The following is a 24,351-nucleotide window of genomic DNA, read 5'->3' on the forward strand; positions in this document are numbered from 1 at the left end:
ACAAGCAAGATTTCTGGCTCTCACAGACCAGTAACTTCTTCTTTAAGAGGCTCCTCTGTCCTCCACTCGTTACCTGTATTAATGGCACCTGTTTGAACTTGTTATCAGTATAAAAGACACCTGTCCACAACCTCAAACAGTCACACTCCAAACTCCACTATGGCCAAGACCAAAGGGCTCCACGCAAGATCTCACCCTGCGGGGTAAAAATGATCACAAGAACGGTGAGCAAAAATCCCAGAACCACACGGGGGGACCTAGTGAATGACCTGCAAAGATCTGGGACCAAAGTAACAAAGACTACCATCAGTAACGCACTACGCCGCCAGGGACTCAAATCCTGCAGTGCCAGACGTGTCCCCCTGCTTAAGCCAGTACATGTCCAGGTCCGTCTGAAGTTTGCTAGAGAGCATTTGGATGATCCAGAAGAAGATTGGGAGAATGTCATATGGTCAGATGAAACCAAAATATAACTTTTTGGTAAAAACTCAACTCATTGTGTTTGGAGGACAAAGAATGCTGAGTTGCATCCAAAGAACAACATACCTACTGTGAAGCATGGGGGTGGAAACATCATGCTTTGGGGCTGTTTTTCTGCAAAGGGACCAGGACGACTGATCCATGTAAAGGAAAGAATGAATGGGGCCATCTAGCGTGAGATTTTGAGTGAAAACCTCCTTCCATCAGCAAGGGCATTGAATATGAAACATGGCTAGGTCTTTCAGCATGACAATGATCCCAAACACACCGCCCGGGAAACGAAGGAGTGGCTTCGTAAGAAGCATTTCAAGGTCCTGGAGTGGCCTAGCCAGTCTCCAGATCTCAACCCCATAGAAAATCTTTGGAGGGAGTTGAAAGTCTGTGTTGCCCAGCAACAGCCCCAAAACATCACTGCTCTAGAGGAGATCTGCATGGAGGAATGGGCCAAAATACCAGCAACAGTGTGTGAAAACCTTGTGACGACTTAAGGGTATATAACAAAGTATTGAGAAACTTTTGTTATTGACCAAATAGTTATTTTCCACCATCATTTGCAAATAAATTCATAAAAAATCCTACAATGTAATTTTCTGGATTTTATTTTCTCATTTTGTCTGTCATAGTTGAAGTGTACCTATGATGAAAATTACAGGCGCCTCTCATATTTTTAAGTGGGAGAACTTGCACAATTGGTGGCTGACTAAATACTTTTTTGCCCCACTGTACATATCATAGTTTTCTCTGTATGATATGATAGTCCTCTTCTCTATGCAGTCACGTGACCGTGAGAACCACGCCGACCCACAAGTTTGTGTTCACAGTGAAGACCCACCAGAGTGTGGTCCCGGGGACCATCGCCTTCAGTCTGCCACAGGTAGGAGACATCATCATGGCCTTCATAAAATAGGCTACACACACTGTGTTCAAAGCTATCCTTACTTGATAGATAAATGATACATTGACCAAGTCGAACCCACATATTTTAGGGCGTTATAACTAAAGTCATCATCTAATCGATGACGATGATAAAGTTGGTTTCTACAGGTGCAGCGCAGTCACAATGTGTGGATGATCGTCTGACTGTATTTGACTTTAGCTGTCTGGCTTACTATGGCCGTCCTGTGTGCATGCTCCTCCTCTTTGTTGTCTTCTATCATGTCTGTCGCTGCTTTTGACCTTTGCCTGTCTCTGCCTGCTCTTTCTCCTTCTATAAACTCTGCAGCCACAGCCGGCACTCAGGTACTCCAGCAACGTCCTCCTTGGCCGGTCTTATTTCACAACTAGATTGGAGTAATGAACAGAAGCAGTTGTAAATAGGACCGTAGAGACATTTTATAAGATTGTAGCAATGCGCTACATGATAACTCTTGGCTGGACATGTATCAATGGCCTAATGCGCCTTACAGTAGCCTAGAGCTTCGGCCGCCATGTAAAGTAGGTGACACGTGGGTTCAACTATCAGTCAAAAACCCTTAGCCCGGTCCGGACGTTTTTTTTTTAACCTGTTGTGGGACTAATGTTCTTCTTGAAAGATGTTGTAAAATAAGACCGTGTTTAAGAGACAGCCTACATCACTGTCTTTGTCAGAACACCCTAGTTATCACTGATGGTTCATTGGAGGTGTACTGTCTAGTAGTTGCAAAAATACAGTATCAGTCAAAAGTTTGGACACACCTACTCATTTGACGTTTTTTCTTAATTTTTTCGACTATTTCCTACATTGTAGAATAATAGTGAAGACAGACATACTATGAAATAACACACATGGAATCATGTGTGTTATTTGGCACCTTTGCCTTAATCACAGCTTTGCACACTCTTGGCATTCTCTCAACCAGCTTCACCTGGAATGCTTTTCCAACAGTCTTGAAGGAGTTTCCACATATGCTGAGCACTTGTAGGCTGCTTTTCCTTCACTCTGCAGTCCAACTCATCCCAAACCTTCTCAATTAGGTTGAGGTCGGGTGATTGTGGAGGCAAGGTCATCTGATGCAGCACTTAATCATTCTTGGTCAAATAGCCCTTACACACCCTGGAGGTGTGTTGGGTCATTGTCCTGTTGAAAAACAAATGATCGTCCCACTAAGCACAAACCTGATGGGATGGTGTATTGCTATAGAATGCTATGGTTGCCATGCTTGTTAAGTGTGCCATGAATTCTAAATAAATCACTGACAGTGTCACCAGCAAAGCACCATCACACCACCTCCATGCTTCACGGTGGGAACCACACATGCGGAGATAATTTGTTCACCTACTCTGCGTCACAAAGACACAGTTGTTGGAACCAAGCATCGCAAATTTCGACTCCAGACCAAAGGACTGATTTCCACCGGCCTAATGTCCATTGCTCGTATTTCTTCTTCTTAATGGTGTTCTACCATGAAGGCCTGATTCACGCAGTCTCCTGAACAATTGATGTTGAGATGTGTCTGTTACTTGAACTCTGAAGCATTTTTTGTGGGCTGCAATTTCTGAGGCTGTTAAGTCTAATGAACTTATCCTCTGCAGCAGAAGTAACTCTGGGTCTTCCATTCCTGTGGCGGTCCTCATGAGAGCCAGTTTCATCATAGCGCTTGATGGTTTTTGTGACTGCATTTGAAGAAACTTTCCAAGTTCTTGAAGTGTTCCGGGTTGACTGACCTTCATGTCTTAAAGTAATGATGGACTGTCGTTTCTCTTTCCTCATTTGTGCTGTTCTTGCCATAATATGGACTTGGTCTTTTACCAAATAGGGCTGTCTTCTGTATACCACCCCTACCATGTCACAAAACAACTTATTAGCGCAAACGCATTAAGAAGGAAAGAAATTCCACAAATGAACTTTTAAGGCGGCACACCTGTTAATTGATATGCATTCCAGGAAGCTGGTTGAGAGAATGCCAAGTGTGCAAAGCTGTGATCAAAGCAAAGAGTGGCTACTTTGAAGAATATAACATATATTTTGGTTACTATGTGATTCCATGTGTTATTTCATAATTTTGATGTCTTCACTATTATTTTACAATGTAGAACATAGTAAAAATAAAGAACCCTTGAATGAGTAGGTGTGTCCAAACGTTTGACTGGTACTGTATGTTAGAATGTCTCTTTTTCCTGAGCCTGTTTGTACCTTGTTGCTGGGCAACTGGATTCTATAGATAGTGATGCCCTTTTTATATGGTCTTTGTTTGCATAGTTTATACAAAAGAAATGTGTCAACTGTACACTGACTAGGATACAATACTTGTTTTCCCAGAGAAAATGGGCAGGCCTCTCCATTGGTCAGGATGTGGAAGGTAAGACTAAAACATGATGGTATTGAACTGTGAGGTGAATGCAGGAAGACAAAGTGCAGTCTCTCTCTGAATTATTCTCATTGATTGCCATTGTATAATTGCTGTCCTATCATTAGCCACCAGATGGGGCGGCAGGTAGCCAAGTGGTTAGAGCATTGGGCCAGTAAATTAAAGGTTGCTAGATCAAATCCCGAACTGACAAGGTAAAAATCTGTCGTTCTGCCGCTGAACATGGCCGTTAACCCACTGTTCCTAGGCCGTCATTGTAAATAGGAATTTGTTCTGGCTAGAAAAAATAAATGGCTAGCTATGGTCTGTATCTTCAATAAAAGCTTTGTTTTGACAATAAAACCCCAACATCTCTCTAGCAAAAACTCTAACTTAATCATGTTTCACTCTAAAGGTTATAGAGGTATTTCCCCTTTGCCAGACAAATGCCAATTATCCCATGGTCCTTTGCTGCAGTGATAGAGGTTCAAATGCCACCCCCAGCCTGTTGATTTGGATTTATAGGTTGTTTCTCAACACCCATGCTACCGTGCACGCAAATTGGAGCATGGGAGGGTATGTATGAGTTAAATTCAAGTTTTGCGAAACGGAGCATTGAGGGCACTTCTCGGATGTACGTATTTTGAATGGAGTAGCCAAGGATATAGAGTTTCTGTATCTCAATTGGCCCAGGTAAAACATTTGGAAATCGGGGCATGAACTCCAAGGTGTCGAAAGTGTTCCACAGGGATGCTGGCCCATGTTGACGCCAATGCTTCCCACTTGACACAACTGTGTGAAACAGGGCTAGCCGCCCTGTGGAACACTTTCGACACCTTGTAGAGTCCATGCCCCGATGAATTAAGGCTGTTCTGTGGGAAAAAAGGGGGTGCAACTCAATATTCGGGAAGTGTTCCTACTGTTTTGTACACTCAGTGTAAGCGTGACACAAATAACCACTGTAGTGTGCGTAGTCTGTTAGCCACGAACAATTAGCAGCTAGCTACCCACAAAGAATGTATATCTACCTTGCACAACATTTAGTTTTAGGTCATTTTTACCAAGCTGGCTAGCTAGATCATTACGATTCACATATAGTTAGCTGACAATTATGATGGAAAACCTTTTGCTTTGTGGATAACTTGTTTAGTCTCTAATGTTGCAATTGTCCACGCTGGAAGAAGGTTCAGTGAATGGGGAGGTGCAGTGTGAGGTAATACAGTAGGGGCGAGTGTTTTATGCGTTCTCCACCCTCTCGTCCTCACAAGAACGTACTCAAGAGAACGTCTTCTGAGAATGCAATCCGAACATGTGTGTGGAGCACGGTAGTATACATATTGAGAAACACCCATAGTTTCAGGAGGAGGGGGTTGGTCTGGCCACCTATATAGATGTGATCTATGTGGACGCAGTGAGGGGGTGGTGGAGGGGAAGTGATTGATCTAGCACATGGATCGCTTCAGAGATCGTGGTGGTCTTGAAGCTCAGCCAGGTTATCAAAGCCCTAGCCAGTGTACACCCATTGTCTGATAATATCTATAGCGACGATGCTTGCGGTAATAGCCTAAGTCCTATAGCTCTGCTTTACATCCTTCAGAACAGCTCTGCTCCGCGAAGCGCAGGAAGTATGAATGCTCTGACTTGAGCGTAGGCCGCATGGCAGTAAATGGTATACGGCCGCTGCGGATGAGGGATTGACCACGCAGAGCCTTTTTTTTTTTTATCCTGGTGGTCCAGATCTGTTTAGAACTTTGGCCAACTCCTCTCTGTGTCCGTTCTTTGTCAAGCCAAACATGTATGGATGACAACACATGTAGTATGGGACCAGACTAGCTCTGCCTAGGATAACAACATAATATTAGTTGAAATATGCCCATCTGAAAGTGTTTATTAGCAAAGTGTCACTATGTAAAGACACCCTGATCTGGAATAGAGCTGGTAATTGGCTAATTTGCATAATTACGGTACTGCTTAGGTGGCTGTGAACAGATGTTGAAAGAACAGCTAGTTCCTTCATCAAATGCAGCCCTGTGTTGCAGACTGCGCTCTCTCAGGTGTGAGGTCCTGAACAACAGAGGCCTGTTTGAACTCGCTGTAACGTGTTAGTGTGCCGTTCACGTGGTCATTGCATTATTGAACCAAGTGATTCAATATGCAAAATCCATTAGAAAACAGTGATGCTAAAGGTGTTTGTCCTTGATTAGGTTGTTCATGGAATATGCTGCAAAGTGAATAGCACTATTGAGCAAGGTACTACAAATGAACACCGATCAGACTTTTGACATTGTACTTGAAAATGAAAACGGAGTGAAGGGGTGAAAAGCTACCGGGCTACTCTTCTGCTATCTGTTTCCTTTCCATGTAGTGACCAACTACAACTTTGACAAGTCCAAGCAGTGTGTGGGCACCATGATGGTGGAGATTGATTTCCTGCAGAAGAAGAGTGTGGACAGCAGCCAATACGACTCAGACAAGATGGCTGCAGAGTTCATCCAGCACTTCAACAGCCAGGCCTTCAGTGCGGGCCAGCAGGTACGGGAACTGTAGAACTATAGAAGGACGCTGGGGTGACAGGGTGGGGTTACTTGCGTACCTCTTAGAAGACTTTGGTGGTCTTGAGGCTCTTGGTAGAAGTTGCCCTTAGAAACCGATCTAGGATCAGCTTAACCATTGCAAAGTGGCAAAACTGACTGTGGATCATTAACATGGGCTGTCTTTGTCATACTCTTGGCTTTAGGTTGAGGGGTAGCATCGAGCGAACTTCTCCTCAAATGATTTAATAGCCCAAACATTTTTGTTGTGTTCTTAGATTGTGCCAAGTTGCCACGCTTTTGTATTTGTGTTCTGCATGCTGATGACGCCTTACGTTATTCTAACCTTCTAACATTGTCCACTCTTCCTCTTTCTTGATGTCTCTAGCTGGTGTTTAGTTTCTGTGACAAGCTGTTTGGCCTGCTGATAAAAGACATTGAAGCCATGGACCCAAGCATCCTCAAGGGAGAAGCAGGCTCTGGGAAGAAGCACAAGGTACCTAGAGCACCAATCAACCTACCTTAGGACCTCGATTATCACCAATAGATATACCATTTTATATATGATTAATACACTTTACATTACATAGTAATGTTCATACACTTGAACTAATCGTTGTTACAGTAATAATCTAGTTACACTAGCTATACAGTAGTTATAGTTTATATAACATGGTGAAGTCACACCCAAGGTGCTTGATGGTAACGTAAATTCTCGTGAAGAATGGGCACAATTCTCTGTCCACCATCTACTCACTCCTAACTGTCTTCTGTCTCTGTGGTCTATACAGATTGACATTGGCTTGTTGCTGGGAAACAGCCAGGTGGTTTTTGAGAAGGCCGAGAGCTCTTCTCTTACCCTCATTGGTAAGTGTCGTCCCTGGCTCGCTCCGATGCAGAAAACTGGCCATGTGTGACACTGTCTTGTATTACGTGACTACAGCACATCGATTTAGTCTCAATCCATTACAGTATGTGTAAATCAGGGTCATATATATCTGACAAGTTGATGTGCTCAAATCGTGTTCCTCAGCATAATACAATTTGAATTACTAAGGCTTGAGATTTGTGTAATTAACTAAAGTAGGTTTGCTTACAAGGCTAAACTAAGTGACATTCGGACTCAATATACAACACGCTAAACCACCCTGACTGACTTTATCCATTTGTGGCATGTGCTTGTTGTTACCCAATACCGCCACAAGGTGGCACCCTGTCCACAGTTTGTTGGCCTTTCATCTTGCTCTCAGAAGTTTTGAGTGATGACATTCTAGATGGCCCTAGAGAGGAAAGTGTATTTTTTATTTTTTTTTCAATGTTAAGTACTTTTCTTTGTCATTGATGGAATATTTAGTTAAAACATTAAAAGCTTTACCCCGTTCCCCCGTCTATGAGCTAAGAGTTGCCACTAGTGCCAGGTTTCAAAGCAAATTGTATTTGTCACATGCGCCGAATTCAACAGGACCTTACCATGAAATGCTTACTTACAAGCCCTTAACCAACAATGCAGTTCAAGAAATAGAGTTCAGAATTGTTCTACTAAATAAAGTTGTAAAAATTAACACAAGAAAATGACATAACAATAACGACGCTATATACAGGGGGGTACCGGTACCGAGTCAATGTGCAGGTTAGTCAAGGTAATTTGTAAAGTGACTATGCATAGATAATAAGCGAGTAGCAGAATTGTAAAAACAAAGGGGGGGGGGGGGGTGAATGTAAATAGTCCAGGTGGTCATTTTATTAATTGTTCAGCAGTCTTATGCCTTTGGGGTAGAAGCTGTTAAAGAGCCTTGTGGACCTAGACTTGGCTCTCCGTTACCGCTGGCCAGGCGGTAGAAGAAAGAACAGTCTATGACTTGGGTGACTAGAGTCTTTGACAATTTTTTGGGCCTTCCTCTTACACCGCCTAGTATATAGATCCTGGATGGCAGGAAGCTTGGCCCCAGTGATGTACTGGGCCGTACCCACTACCCTCTGTAGTGCCTAATGGTCAGATGCCGAGCAGTTGCCATACCAGGAAGTGATGCAACCGGTCAGGATGCTCTCAATGTTGCAGAACTTTTTGAGAATCTGGGGACCCATGGCAAATCTTTTCAGTCTCCTGAGGGGGGAAAAGGTGTTGTCGTGCCCTCTTCCCAACTGTCTTGGTGTGTTTAGACCATGCTAGTTCGTTGATGTGGACACCAAGGAACTTGAAACTCTCGATCTGCTCCACTGCATGTTAATGATGTTAATGGAGTCCTGTTCGGCCCTCTTTTTCTTATAGTCCACGATCAGCTCCTTATCTTGCTCACATTGAGGGAGAGGTTGTTGTCCTGGCACCACACTGCCAGGTCTCTGACCTCCTCCTTATTGGCTATCTCATTGTTGTCGGTGATCAGGCCTACCACTGTTGTCGTCAGAAAACGTAATGATGGTGTTGGAGCCGTGCTTGGCTACGCAGTCGTTGAACAGGGAGTACAGGAGGGGACTGAGCACGCACCCCTGAGGGGCCCCAGTGTTGAGGATCAGTGTGGCAGATGTTGTTGCCTACCCTTACCACCTGGGGGCGGCCCGTCGAAGTCCAGGATCCAGTTGCAGAGGGAGGTGTTTAGTCCCAGGGTCCTTAGCTTACTGATGAGCTTTGAGGGCACTTTGGTGTTGAACGCTGAGCTGTAGTCAATGAACAGCATTCTCACATAGGTGTTCCTTTTTTCCAGGTGGGAAAGGGCAGTGTGGAGTAAGAATGAGATTGCATCATCTGTGAATCTGTTGGGGCGGTATGCGAATTGGAGTGGGTCTAGGGTTTCCATCATGATGGTGTTGATGTGAGCCATGACCAACCTTTCAAAGCCCTTCATGGCTACTGAAGTGAGTGCTACGGGGTGTTAATCATTTAGGCAGGTCACCTTCGCTTTCTTGGCCACAGGGACTATGGTGGTCTGTTTGAAACATGTAGGTATTACAGACTCGGTCAGGGAGAGGAAAATGTCATTGAAGACACTTGCCAGTTGGTCCGTGGATGCTTTTGAGTACATGTCCTGGTAATCCGTCTGAGCCTTGACCAGCCTTTCAACTGTAATTGGCCTTGGATAAAAACATCTGCTAAATGCCATTTTATTATTATTATAATAATATATTACATTTTTCCCTCTATGTACAGTGCCTTCGGAAAGAATTCAAACCCCTTTCACATGTTACTTTACAGCCTTATTATAAAAGGGATTAAATAAATAAAAAATCCTCAGCAATCTACACACAATACCCCATAATGACAAAGTGAAAACAGGTTTTTAGAAATGCGGGTAGAGGAACAATGGTGGCCATCTTGATGCAAATGTGGACAGCAGACTGTCATAGGGAGAGATTGAATATGTCCGTAAACACTCCAGCCAGCTGGTCTGCACATGTAGTGTTTATTCTGAAAGTATTCAGACCCCTTCTCCTTTTCCACATTGTGTTACGTTACAGCCTTATTCTAAAATCGATTTAACCAAAAAATTGTCCTCAATCTGCACAGAATACCCCATAACGACAAAGCGAAAACAGGTTTTCAGACATTTCTGCAAATGTATTAAAAAGAAAAACATACCTTATTTACATAAGTATTCAGACCCTTTGCTGTGAGACTTGAAATTGACCTAAGGGTGCATCCTGTTTCCATTGATCATCCTTGAGATGTTTGTACAACTTGATTGGAGTCCACCTGTGGTAAATTTAATTGATTTGGACATGATTTGGAAAGACACACACCTGTCTATTTAAAGTCCCATGGTTGACAGTGGATGTCAGCGCAAAAACCAAGTCATGTGGTCGAAGGAATTGTCCGTAGAGCTCCGAGACAGGATTGTGTTGAGGCACAGATCTGGGGAAGGGTTCCAAAAAATGTCTGCAGCATTAAAGGTCCCCAACAACACAGTGGCCTCCATCATAAATGGCAGAAGTTTGGAATCACCAAGACTTCCTAGAGCTGACTACCTGGCCAAACTGAGCAATCGGGGGAGAAGGGCCTTGGTCAGGGAGGTGACCAAGAAACCGATGGTCACTCTGACAGAGCTCCAGAGTTCCTCTGTGGAGATGGGAGAACCTTCCAGAAGAACAACCATCTCGGCATTACTCCACCAATCAGGCCTTTTATGGTAGTGGCCAGACGGAAGCCACTCCTCAGTAAAAGGCACATGACAGCCTGCTTGGTTTGCCAAAAGGCACCTAATGGACTCAGACCATGAGAAACAAGATTCTCTGGTCTGATGAAAACAAGATTGAAATATATTTTTTACATTTAACCTTTATTTAACTAGCAAGTCAGCAAGTCAAACCCTCCCCTAATCCGGACGATGCTGGGCCAATTGTGCGTCGCCCTGTCTCCTGAATGCCAAGCGTCATGTCTGGAGGAAACCTGGCACCATCGCTATGGTGAAGCATGGTGGTGTTAGCATTATGCTGTGGGGATGTTTCTCAGCGGCAGGGACTGGGTGACTTGTCAGGATCGAGGCAAAGATGAATGGAGCAAAGTACAGAGAGATCCTGCTCCAGAGCGCTCAATACCTCAGACTAGGGCTAAGGGTCACCTTTCAACAGGACAACGACCCGAAGCACACAGCCAAGACAACGCAGCAGTGGCTTCAGGACAAGTCTCTGAATGTACTTGAGTGGCCCAGCCAGAGCCCGGACATGAACCCGATCTAACATCTCTGGTTTATACCTGAAAAATAGCTGTGCAGCAACACTCCCCATCCAACCTGACAGAGTTTGAGAAGAAAGGGAGAAACTCCCCAAATACAGGTGTGTCATACCCAAGAAGACTCCAGGCTGTAAATCACTGCCAAAGGTGTTTCGACAAAGTACTGAGTAAAGGGTCTGAATACTTATGTAAATGTGATATTTAAGTTTTTGAAATTAGTTAACATTCATAAAAATAAACTGTTTTTGCTTTGTCATTTTGGGGTTGTGTGTGTGTGGGGTGTGGATTGATGAGTTGAAAAAACAATTTAAATCAATTTTAGAATAAGGCTGTAACAAAATGTGGAAAAAGTTTAGGGCCTGAATACTTCCAGAATGCACTGTATGTTTGTAACTGTGTCTGTGTCCCCTACAGGGAAGTCTAAGACCAGAGAGTCTCGCCAGTCTATCATCAACCCAGACTGGAACTTTGAGCGCATGGGCATCGGTGGCCTGGACAAAGAGTTCTCCGACATCTTCCGTAGGGCCTTCGCCTCCCGAGTCTTCCCTCCAGACATTGTGGAGCAGATGGGTGAGCTTCTTCTCTATCCTTCTCTCGGTCTCTGCCTCTCTTTTGCGTTCTCTCTTTCTCACTCTCTCTCTTTCTCTCGCTCTTTCACACGCACTCTTTCTTTCGCACTCTTCCTCTCTCTTGCTGTCTCTTTCTCTTCATCCATATTTCTTTCTCAACAGAAGTTTCTCTTTCTCGACTTTCACTCAATCCATCTTATTCACTCGTACTTTCACATGCCTGTTGTCTTACACACGTGTTATTTTCGCTCTCTTTCTAGTGCTTTCCTTCTCTCATTCTTTTTATAGCTCACACTATGTGTATTTGTCTCTCACCACATCCCCCCGGTAACCACTTTTTGAGGTCCCAGGGAGCCTCTGTTCCAGCCTAGCGTTAGACAGACCGAACCATTCGCCACTGTGAGGGGGGGGGGGGCTGCCTGCCAAAACAAATCACTCAATCAGTCTCTGGAAGGAACACCATGACATGAATAAGCCTCTGTGTTCAAATGGCATTGATTCTCAGACCAGTACTGCACTTTGTGACAAACACGTCAGACTATTTTCGGGGAAAAGCCTCTAACAAATGGACCCAATGGGAATAATATTATTGGACTGACAATGTAGTAGTGTCAATCTTTTCTCTTTGTTTGACAATACTACTGCACCCTAGACTGAAACTAGTTATTGAAAAATACATCGTTGTCTGACTCCCACGGTTAGGCCCAAGAGGTCTTCCATCATTGGACAGACAATGCAGTGTCCTCTCAGGATGCCGCTCTCAGTCGTCAGTGAGTGAGTTATGACACAGACACCCCCCCCCCCCCCCCAAAGCGTACACTCGTAAATAGTTGTTTGACATGTCTCGGATTACAATGCTGATTCCCATCGCTAAATGATGGCTCATAGTGAAAGCAAGTTAGGTGCTCTTCTGCACACACGCAAACACACACAAACTCTCTCACACTCACACACACACACACACACACACACACAGAGCCCCAGTCCTATCCTCATGGCGTCCAGTTTGAGAGGAGCTGATACGTCGGGATTTTGGCAGCGAGGCCCTTTATCTACTTCCCCAGAGTCAGATGAACTCATGGATACCATTTTTATGTCTTTGTCCCTAGTATGTCGAAACTTAGTGGTGCAGTGCCTTAAGAAAGCAGTCATACCCTTTGACTTATTCCACATTTTGTTGTTACAGCCTGAATTCAAAATCAATTGATTGATTTTTCTCACCTATCCACACACAATACCCCATAATGACAAAGTGGACATGTTTGCAAATGTATTAAATGAAATTCAGAAATATCTCAGTTGAGTCAATACTTTGTAGAAGCAGCGATTTACAGCTTTGAGTCGCCATGGGTATGGCTCTATCAGCTTTGCACATCTGGTTTTGGGGATTTTCTCGCATTCTTCCTGGCAGACTTTTTCAGGCTGTGTTAAGTTATATGGGTAGTAGCGATGATCAGCAATCTTCAAGTCTTTCCACAGATTTTCAATAGGATTCAAATCTGAGCTTTGGCTGGGCCACTCAAGGACTTTCACGTTCTTGTTCTGAAGCCTTTCCAGCATTGCTTTGGATGTATGCTTGGGGCCATTGTCCTGTTGGAACGTAAATCTTCAACCCAATCTTAGGTCGTTTGCACTCTGAAGCAGGTTCTCTCAAAGGATTTGCCTGTCTTTGGCTCCATTCATTGTTTCCTCTATCCGTACCAGTCTCCCAGCCCCTGCTGCTGAAAAGCATCCCCATAGCATGATGCTGCCACTACTGCGCTTCAAGGTAGGGACAGTTTTCTACAAACATGGTACTCTGCATTAAGGCCAAAGAGTTACATTTTTGTCTCATCAGACCACAGAATCTTTTGCCTTATGCTCTGAGTCTTTCACATGCCTTTTTTTTCAAACTCCAGTCGTGCTGTCGTGCCTTTTTATCTCAGGAGTGGCTTCCATCTGGCCACTCTCCCATAAAGCCGAGATTGGTAACGTGCTGTAGAGATCGTTGTCCTGGCAGGATCTCTCAACTCAGCCAAGAAACTCTGACAGAACTACAGAGTGGTCGTTGGTCACCTCCCTGACCAAGGTCCTTCTTGCCCGGTTGCTTAGATCGGTCGGGGAAAATGTGTTCCATTTTCCAATGATGGCGACCGCTGTGCTCTTGGAAACTTTCAACACTCTCTAGAAATTGTTTTATACCCTTCCCCAGATATATTCCACCTCGCATTTCTATCTCGGAGATCTACGGACAGTTCCTTGGACTTCATGGTATATTTATTTAGTATTCAAGGCACACTTAAACCAGCATGGCTACAGCATTCTGCACCGATACGCCAACCCATCTGGTTTTCGCTTACTGGGAAGATCATTTGTTTTTTAACCGGACAATGACCCAAAAACACACCTCCAGGCTGTGTAAGGGCTATTTGACCAAGATAGAGAGTGATGACCTGGCCGCCACAATTAGGATGAGTTGGACTGCAGAGTGAAGGAAAAGCAGCCAACAAGTGCTCAGCATATGTAGGAACTCCTTCAAAACTGTTGGAAAAGCATTCCTCATGAAGCTGGTTGAGAGAATGCCAAGAGTGTGCAAAGCTGTCATCAAGGCAAAGGGTGGCTACTTTGAAGAATCTGAATTTAACATATTTTTTGCTTACTACATGATTCCATATGTGTTATTTCATAAAAGTGGTGTCCACAAGTTCATCTGGCTCCGGGGAAGTAGATAAAGGGCTCCATGGCCAAAATCTTGAAGTATCTCTTTAAGTGGGACTTCTGGGTGCTACGGTGTGCAGGAGTTGGCCCCTGGCTGTGTACAGCTGGATGGTCTAATAAGATGGCGAGCCCTGATAGACGAGAGTCTAAAGGTGAGGGTGTAATTGGGGAGTGTCAGGGAGGGCAGGTGCTGATAGAGTTGATGGGGGGGGGGGGGGGGGGGGGGGGGGGGGGGTGGCCTCTCACTCCCTCCCTCCATGTCTCCCCACGTTCTCGCAAAGGTCGGGCAGACAGCAAGGGGTCACACACACAAACACACAAATACTGCAATGCTTTACCTGCAGCCCCTCCTCACTACCCCTGTCTTCCCTTCAGCAGGTCTAAATGGGAGGGCTGACGTTTATCTCTGGCCTCAATGAGTGTGGAGCAAATTTCACTGAACAGGTGCAATAAACAGGACCAACACAGTCTGGTTTTCAATCGAGACCCAAAACTGCTCTAAATTGGTTGGGTCCAATAACACAACTTCAGAGTCCACTTGTATTGAATCATAGCAGTAATTGCAGTAAATCTAGGCTTTTTCATCTTGTTTTTCCGCCTCATTTTCCCAAATTGAACCTGTGAAGTTTGAGTACCTTGGGGATTTTTCATACTCGGGTATCTATGAATGAATCAGAGATGAGATCAGACAATGACGTAAAGGCAAAAGTCACCTCATACAATGCATTGTAGATATAGCACATGGAAGTGTACTTAACGTAGAGTGCTACAGTGGCCTAAGGGCTTTTCTCACCAACTGATACGATCGTGACGCACGTAAACCATTCGATCTTCTAACATTTTTGACGGCATCCTTCCCCTGCAGGTTGTAAGCATGTGAAGGGCATCTTGTTGTTCGGGCCTCCTGGCTGCGGTAAGACTCTGATGGCCAGGCAGATTGGGAAGATGCTGAACGCCCGCGAGCCCAAGGTGGTCAATGGCCCCGAGATCCTCAACAAGTACGTGGGAGAGTCCGAGGCCAACATCAGGAAGCTGTTCGCCGACGCAGAGGACGAGCAAAAGAGGGTGAGAGGGACACGCAGGCATACTCTGTAACATGCATGAAAACTCTAAGAGACATGCGCACACACACACACACACCAGTAAATACACCCAGTACCTTCATTGCAATTACTCCTGTGGTTATCAAGCACAACATACATGATAACAAGTCAATGAAATAGATGTCAGACTAAAATGATTCCTTACCCTGAGGCCAATATGCAGCCTACGCCACGAACCAAAGATAAGCATCACACAAATCCACACAGAGAAGCAAATTTCTTCTGGAGAAGATTGATTTGCCCTTTTTAAGGAGGCATATTAGTAATAATAACGGTGGTAAAGTCATTGGGTTTCTCCATACCGTGGGGGGGGGGGGGGGGGGGGCAGTTGTATATTGAACACCCGTAGTGATGACGGTGTGACTGTGACGGCCTCACTCTTCACCACCTGGGTTATCTCGAACCCTCCCCTTGCCCAACCTCTCTCACCGAGCCCATAATAAGCCCAGCTCCTCACCTGCTTTAAATGCTACGTCTGGAGACTGACAGGGCCAGAGATGGACGGAAAAACCCCACTCTGCTCTCGCTATCTCTAGTTTTTGGTCACTCACTCACTTACTTTTCTCTGTTTGGGCAGACTCTTTCCCTCCATGCCATAGCAGAGGGAGGATGAAGAGACTTTGAAAGGTTTTTAGTTTTCACTCGGGTCACACCAAGGAGAATTTAGCCCAGAATAGCCATGGGTGTGAGGGGTTGACATTCTACACTGAACAAAAATATAAATGCAACAATTTCAAATATTTTACAGTTCATACAAGGACATCAGTCAGTTTAAATAAATTCCTTAGGCCCTAATACACTGCTCAAAAAAATAAAGGGAACACTTAAACAACACAATGTAACTCCAAGTCAATCACACTTCTGTGAAATCAAACTGTTCACTTAGGAAGCAACACTGATTGACAATAAATTTCACATGCTGTTGTGCAAATGGAATAGACAACAGGTGGAAATTATAGGCAATTAGCAAGACCCTAATAACCCCCAATAAAGGAGTGGTTCTGAAGGTGGTGACCACAGACCACTACTCAGTTCCTATGCTTCCTGGCTGATGTTTTGGTTACTTGAATGCTGGCGGTGCTTTCACTCTGGTGGTAGCATGAGACGGAGTCTACAACCCACACAAGTGGCTCAGGTAGTGCAGCTCATCCAGGATGGCACATCAATGCGAGCTGTGGCAAGAAGGTTTGCTGTGTCTGTCAGCGTAGTGTCCAGAGCATGGAGGCGCTACCAGGAGACAGGCCAGTACATCAGGAGATGTGGAGGAGGCCGAAGGAGGGCAACAACCCAGCAGCAGGACCACTACCTCCGCCTTTGTGCAAGGAGGAGCAGGAGGAGCACTGCCAGAGCCTTGCAAAATGACCTCCAGCAGGCCACAAATGTGCATATGTCTGCTCAAACGGTCAGAAACGGACTCCATGAGGGTGGTATGAGGGCCCGACGTCCACAGGTGGGGGTTGTGCTTACAGCCCAACACTGTGCAGGATGTTTGGCATTTGCCAGAGAACACCAAGATTGGCAAATTCGCCACTGGCGCCCTGTGCTCTTAACAGATGAAAGCAGGTTCACACTGAGCACACGTGACAGTCTGGAGACGCCGTGGAGAACGTTCTGCTGCCTGCAACATCCTCCAGCATGACCGGTTTGGCGGTGGGTCAGTCATGGTGTGGGGTGGCATTTCTTTGGGGGGCCGCACAGGCCTCCATGTGCTCGCCAGAGGTAGCCTGACTGCCATTAGGTACCGAGATGAGATCCTCAGACCCCTTGTGAGACCATATGCTGGTGTGGTTGGCCCTGGGTTCCTCCTAATGCAAGACAATGCTAGACCTCATGTGGCTGGAGTGTGTCAGCAGTTCCTGCAAGAGGAAGGCATTAATGCTATGGACTGGCCCGCCCGTTCCCCAGACCTGAATCCAATTGAGCACATCTGGGACATCATGTCTCGCTCCATCCACCAACGCCACGTTGCACCACAGACTGTCCAGGAGTTGGCGGATGCTTTAGTCCAGGTCTGTGAGGAGATCCCTCAGGAGACCATCCGCCACCTCATCAGGAGCATGCCCAGGCGTTGTAGGGAGGTCATACAGGCACGTGGAGGCCACACACACTACTGAGCCTCATTTTGACTTGTTTTAAGGATATTACATCAAAGTTGGATCAGCCTGTAGTGTGGTTTTCCACTTTAATTTTGAGTGTGACTCCAAATCCAGACCTCCATGGGTTGATAAATTTGATTTCCATTGATGATTTTTGTGTGATTTTATTGTCTGCACATTCAACTATGTAAAGAAAAAAGTATTTAATAAGAATATTTCATTCATTCAGATCTAGGATGTGTTATTTTAGTGTTCCCTTTAATTTTTTTTAGCAGTATATATGTATTCCACATGACTGAGAATACAGAATAATGTAAGGGCGTGGATCAGTATCTGGTATGACCACCATGTGACTCATGCAGTGCGTCACATCTCCTTTGCGTCGAGTTGATCAGGCTGTTGATTGTCGACTGGAATGTTGTCCCACTCCTCTTCAATGGATGTGCGAAGTTTCTGGATATTGGTTGGAACACGTTGTTCGTTGGAACACGCTCAATGGGTGACATGTCTGGTGAGTATGCAGGCCATGGAAGAACGGGGACATTTTTTGCTTCCAGGAATTGTGTACAGATCCTTGCGACATGGGGTCTCAGGATCCCGTCACATTATCTCTGTGCATTGAAATTACCATCTAATAAAATGCAATTGTGTTTGTTTGACCGTAGCTTATGCCTGCCCATACCATAACCCCACTATCACCTTGGGGCACTGTTCACAACGTTGACATCAGAACACCGCTCACCCACACGACATCATCTGCCCGGTACAGTTGAAACCGGGATTCATCCATGAAGAGCACACTTACCCAGCTTGCCAATAGCTATCAAAGATGAGCATTTGCCCACTGAAGTTGGTTATGACGCCGAACTGCAGTCGGGTCAAGACCCTGGTGAGAACGACCAAACACGCAGATGAACTTCCCTGAAATGGCTTCTGACAGTTTGTTCAGTAATTCTTCGGTTGTGCAGGCCAACAGTTTCAACTGTCCAGGTGGATGGTCTCGGATGATCCCGCAGGTGAAGAAGCCGGATGTGGAGGTCCTGGGCTGGCGTGGTTACACAAGGTCTCCGGTTGTGACGCCGGTTGGGTGTACTGCCAAATTCTCTAAAACGACATTCAAAAGGCTTATGGTAGAGAAATTAACATTCTATTTTATGGCAACAGCTCTGGTGGACATTCCTGCAGTCAGCATGCAAATTGCATGCTCCCTCAACTTGAGACATCTGTGACAAAACTGCACAAGTTGCACCTGTGTAATGATCATGGTGTTTAATCAGCTTCTTGACATGCCACACCTTTCAGATGGATTGTCTTGGCAGCAGAGAAATGCTCTCTAACAGGAATGTAAACAAATGTGTGCACAACATTTGAGAGAAATGCGCTTTTTGTGCATATGGAAAATGTCTGGGATCTTTTATTTCAGCTCATTTGATTTGATTTGGATCTATTTTAGTCCCTATTTGGACTAATCTTCCAAGAGTCCTTAAACATTAAAATACAAAAAAATTATAATACGAACGCATTTCCACATACAACACACTATTACAAACATACATAATGCACTAACCTAATAACCCAATAAATACTCAATCAAAAAAATATTGATTCTTCATCTACTATAGTCCCACAACATTTCTATGTATTATATTTAAATCGTTTTAAAATAATGTTTAAATGTATATATTGAAAGGTTTCTGGTTCGCTCAGTTAATTTATTCTATTTCTTTATTGCTCTAAATCGAAATGTTATTTTGCCTACTTCTCTTTTCTGTCTGGACAACGCATAGATGGTGGACAATCTATTCCTAGTATTTACGGAATGTCTGTCTCTTACCAACTGAATACCATTGTGAATAGAACTTGGCCGTTTTAAATTATGTACAGTGGGGCAAAAAAGTATTTAGTCAGCCACCAATTGTGCAAGTTCTCCCACTTAAAGATGAGAGGCCTGTAATTTTCATCGTAGGTACACTTCAACTATGACAGACAAAATGAGAGAGAAAAATCCAGAAAATCACATTATGGTGGAAAATAAGTATTTGGTCAATAACAAAAGTTTATCTCAATACTTTGTTATATACCCTTTGTTGGCAATGACAAACGTTTTCTGTAAGTCTTCACAAGGTTTTCACACACTGTTGCTGGTATTTTGGCCCATTCCTCCATGCAGATCTCCTCTAGAGCAGTGATGTTTTGGGGCTGTTGCTGGGCAACATGGACTTTCAACTCCCTCCAAAGATTTTCTATGGGGTTGAGATCTGGAGACTGGCTAGGCCACTCCAGGACCTTGAAATGCTTCTTACGAAGCCACTCCTTCGTTGCCCGGGCGGTGTGTTTGGGATCATTGTCATGCTGAAAGACCCAGCCACGGTTCATCTTTGCAGAAAAACAGCCCCAAAGCATGATGTTTCCACCCCCATGCTTCACAGTAGGTATGGTGTTCTTTGGATGCAACTCAGCATTCTTTGTCCCCCAAACACGATGAGTTGAGTTTTTACCAAAAAGTGATATTATGGTTTCATCTGACCATATGACATTCTCCCAATCTTCTTCTGGATCATCCAAATGCGCTCTAGCAAACTTCAGACAGGCCTGGACATGTACTGGCTTAAGCAGGGGGACACGTCTGACACTGCAGGATTTGAGTCCGGCGTAGTGTGTTACTGATAGTAGGCTTTGTTACTTTGGTCCCAGCTCTCTGCAGGTCATTCACTAGGTCCCCCCGTGTGGTTCTGGTGAAATCTTGCGTGAAGCCCCAAATCGAGGGAGATTATCAGTGGTCTTGTATGTCTTCCATTTCCTAATAATTGCTCCCACAGTTGATTTCTTCAAACCAAGCTGCTTACCTATTGCAGATTCAGTCTTCCCAGCCTGGTGCATGTCTACAATTTTGTTTCTGGTGTCCTTTGACAGCTCTTTGGTCTTGGCCATAGTGGAGTTTGGAGTGTGACTGTTTGAGGTTGTGGACAGGTGTCTTTTATACTGATAACAAGTTCAAACAGGTGCCATTAATACAGGTAACGAGTGGAGGACAGAGGAGCCTCTTAAAGTAGAAGTTACAGGTCTGTGAGAGTCAGAAATCTTGCTTTTTTGTAGGGTGACCAAATACTTATTTTCCACCATAATTTGCAAATAAATTCATTAAAAATACTACAATGTGATTTTCTGGATTTTTTTTCTCATTTTGTCTGTCATAGTTGAAGTGTAAAATTACAGGCCTCATCTTTTTAAGTGGGAGAACTTTCACAATTGGTGGCTGACTAAATACTTTTTTGCCCCACTGTATATTATGAAATAAAATAAGCATGTTCCTTTCAATTATCTTATCGATTGATGACCAACCAAGAACATTGCGCATGACTGCAACAGAATAACCATATCTCCACCTTAAAACAATCCTTGCTGCTTTGTTCTGTGCATTCTGCAGCCTCCTAACTTCACTTGATGATGCATTTCCCCAGAATAATTTTTCCTGGTAAATATTTAGCTATCCTTCTGATTATGCGTGCTGTTTTAATTCATTTTTAAAAAATTGAGTTTTTTTATTTATTTTTTTTACATTAGTTATTTGAGACGACCATGATAAGCAGTTGTCTAGCTGCACTCCCAATAGTTTGGTTTCTGCCACTTCTTCAATTTGTACTCCTCCCATACTTAATTGTATCCCATGCTGTTTTGGCCTTTTCCTAGTGGAACAGACCAACATAACTTTGGTTTTCTTGGTGTTTAAAACAAGTTTCCTTTGGCAAACCCACTCCCTAATATTCTCCAAATCTCCTTGTAAAGCTTGCTGTACTTGTTGAACCGATTGTCTTGCTGCATAAATTGTAGTATCATCTGCAAATATAGTAGCTTGAGTTTCAGCTAAGGCATAGGGAAGGTCGTTGGCATATATTAAATAGAGAAGTGGCCCAAGGCAGCTGCCCTGCGGTATTCCACAGTTTAACACATGAGGGGAAGAAAATGAACCATTGATATAGGTGGACTGTTTCCTGTCAGTTAGATATGACTGTACCCAATTCAATGCTACCTCCTTAAAACCATAATGCATTCATTTTGTCAATTATTTAATGATCCACTAAATCAAATGCTGCACTAAAATCTAAAAATAGTACACCCACAACCTTGCCATTATCCATAGCATTGAGCCACTGGTCAGTCATATCAACCAATGCAGTGGTTGTGGAATGTTTTTTGCGATAAGCATGCTGTTTGGCTGTAATCAGATAATTATTTTCCATGTACTCCCATATTTGTTTACTCACAATACCCTCCAATATCTTACTGAGTGTAGGGAGTAGACTAATTGGTCAACTATTGGCAGGAGTAATGGGTTCTTTGCATCCCCTTTTCCAGTGACCAATTAAATATGTATCTCAGTGGAGCTGCATTCTGGGGAGCAGCACAGCGAAGCAAAAAATTGTCCATAAGACCATAACCTGTAGATTTACCATCAGGTAATGACTTCAATAGGTTTAACACCTCCTCCATTGACACTGTTTGTAGACTAAAAGAGCAGATCTTATTGCTCATAATATGATCATCAATCCATTGGACAATAGCTTGTTTGGAAGAATGTATGTTTACATTGTTGCTCAGTAAATTAATTTTCTTTGTTATTATTCTCCTGTCAACCTCCACACTAGATGGGCATCAGATAGATGTACCAAGTAAGCCCTTAACTGTGTTCCATACCTTAGAATAATTTTTACAATCAATAAAAGCATTGTTGTAAAATAACTTTTTTTCGATTCAATTTAACTGCATAATTACGTAATGTTCTATAATTCTGTTCATCAATTTCTAATTTTGACTTGGCTGCTAAGACTTTTGCCATATTTCTTTGAGAAAAAGCCTCACCCAGTTCACCATCAATCCATGGAGAAGGACGGGCACCAACTGTTCTCTTTCTTATAGGGGCATGATGGTCCATTACCTCAGTGAGCAAATCAATAAAACACTCTGTAGCGTGATTTAAATCATCCTCTAGATGAATCAGCTCCCAGGGTACAGCAGCCAAATCATTTTGAAATAGCTCATGATTAAATGTTTTAACATTTCTCTTAACCACAATCCTAGGGGGTTTCTTTGGAACCTTGGTGTTCATGGTTATGGTCACAATATTATGGTCTGTCCAGCCCACTGGCATTGATCTGGCTTTTAAGCATTGCAATGGTATATTACAGAAAATCAGATCAATGCATGTGTTTGAACGATGACCCAACTTAATTGAAGATCTAGTAGTATCATTAACCATTTGTTTCAAACCACAGTTCTTAGCATATCTCATCAATTTTGTTCTATTCAAATTATTGTGATCCTTCCAATTTATATGAAAATCACCCAAGAAAATACATCTCTTTTGCCATCTGTGGCCTGGTCAAACTCAGTACATAAGTTATCCAGATAGGACACCTTAGAGCTAGGAGGTCTATACACACATCCTACCAATATGGCTGCCTGGTGAGGCAGATGTACCTGAGCCCATAGTGCCTCTACTTGACATACATGAAGGTCATCCCTTCTCTTAAAAGGTATATGATTCTGAATGTACAGTGCTCCACCCCCACCATTCCTATTCCTGTCTCTTCTCAGTCGACTATATCCATGAATGTTCATTTGCCCATCATTTACAGATGCATCTAAATGTGTTTCGGTCAAAGCCAAAATATGAATATTATTTATGTTGACCAAATTAAAGACTTGATGTATTTTGTTAGGAAGGCTACATACATTAACCTGAGCCATATGCAGCCCTTATCAAGTGAAGATCAATAGAGCATGTATTTGTTATATTTGAAGTTGTCATGATACACTACAACACACAAACTCAAATTTGAACATTAAATTAAAATAGCCAGGGACTCCAGAGTCCTGATACAATTGCCCATTGATGTAAAGTTTATCCATCACCATGGAGATATTTTTTTTTTCTCCTTTCATTGATCTTGGTGGGGAAGTGATCATTCATTCCAAAATCAGTGTTTCTGAGTTCTCTCCCCATGTTCTTTGTCATTTCCTTTTGCTTAAATTTGTCAAAACATGCAATAATAGCCTGTGGCCTAGCTCATGAAACATGGGACCAGCACTTTACATGTTGCGTTTATATTTTCGTTCAGTGTAGATACTGACCCTATGTAGCGCTGCATTGATTTTGTGAGGCCATTGGTATCCTCCTCCATCATTCACCCATATCTCTCCTCCAATAGCTGGGCGCCAACAGTGGGCTGCACATCATCATCTTTGACGAGATTGACGCCATCTGTAAGCAGCGTGGCAGCATGGCGGGCAGCACGGGCGTCCACGACACAGTGGTCAACCAACTGCTGTCCAAGATAGACGGAGTGGAGCAGCTCAACAATATCTTGGTCATAGGTACACACACACACAGACCTTCTGCAGGACTGCCAACGGAGTATAATTATTTTTGCTGGGGGGTTGCCCAACGAGCGATCTTTCGATCACTGTAAAGACTGCTCTTTACAGATCAAAGCTTAAGTCGCACATTTGTTGATATTCTTAGCTAGTTGGCGCGTTATTAGCCAAATTATAGATACGTATAGGCCAGCAATGGGGAGTTGCTGCTTCCTTCAAGAGGACTGAACTTGTAGGTTTACATTTCAAGCTGGTTTTGAAAAGCCAGTCAGGTAAAAAGCTTATGTTTTAAAGGGGCAGTGTTGTATTTTGAGACAGGATTGAATATGCCAATAGGCAGAGGGGTAAGCCTACATTGTCTAAGTCTCTGTATGGTAATGATAATTAGTTAATGATAATTAAAGTGGTTTCTTGTGTCATACTACACAATACAATGCAATTTACAGTCACCTATTTGGCCCATGGTGTTACAGACCAAGTTACAGACCAAGACCAAGTTAATGTCAAGCCCTTCATGTAATTTTTTTTTTTTTTTTTAAATAAATAAAAAAAAACATTTTTAAAAGTC

At 43.6% G+C, this 24,351-nt stretch overlaps 1 protein-coding gene across 1 annotated transcript in view; it reads left to right on the forward strand.

The window, feature by feature from the left end:
- Positions 1-24,351, forward strand: part of LOC110499115 (vesicle-fusing ATPase) — a 50,060-nt gene that overhangs the window by 14,997 nt on the left and 10,712 nt on the right. Inside the window, exons 3-10 of the mRNA XM_036955956.2 lie at positions 1,255-1,354; positions 3,719-3,758; positions 6,112-6,278; positions 6,666-6,773; positions 7,069-7,144; positions 11,358-11,513; positions 15,075-15,274; positions 23,618-23,783. Coding sequence (XP_036811851.1) covers positions 1,255-1,354; positions 3,719-3,758; positions 6,112-6,278; positions 6,666-6,773; positions 7,069-7,144; positions 11,358-11,513; positions 15,075-15,274; positions 23,618-23,783 — 1,013 coding nt within the window. The remainder of the gene's footprint in view (positions 1-1,254; positions 1,355-3,718; positions 3,759-6,111; positions 6,279-6,665; positions 6,774-7,068; positions 7,145-11,357; positions 11,514-15,074; positions 15,275-23,617; positions 23,784-24,351) is intronic.

This window comes from Oncorhynchus mykiss, chromosome 20 (assembly GCF_057628025.1).
Source record: "Oncorhynchus mykiss isolate SJ-2025 chromosome 20, ASM5762802v1, whole genome shotgun sequence".
Classification (NCBI taxonomy): Eukaryota; Metazoa; Chordata; class Actinopteri; order Salmoniformes; family Salmonidae; genus Oncorhynchus; species Oncorhynchus mykiss.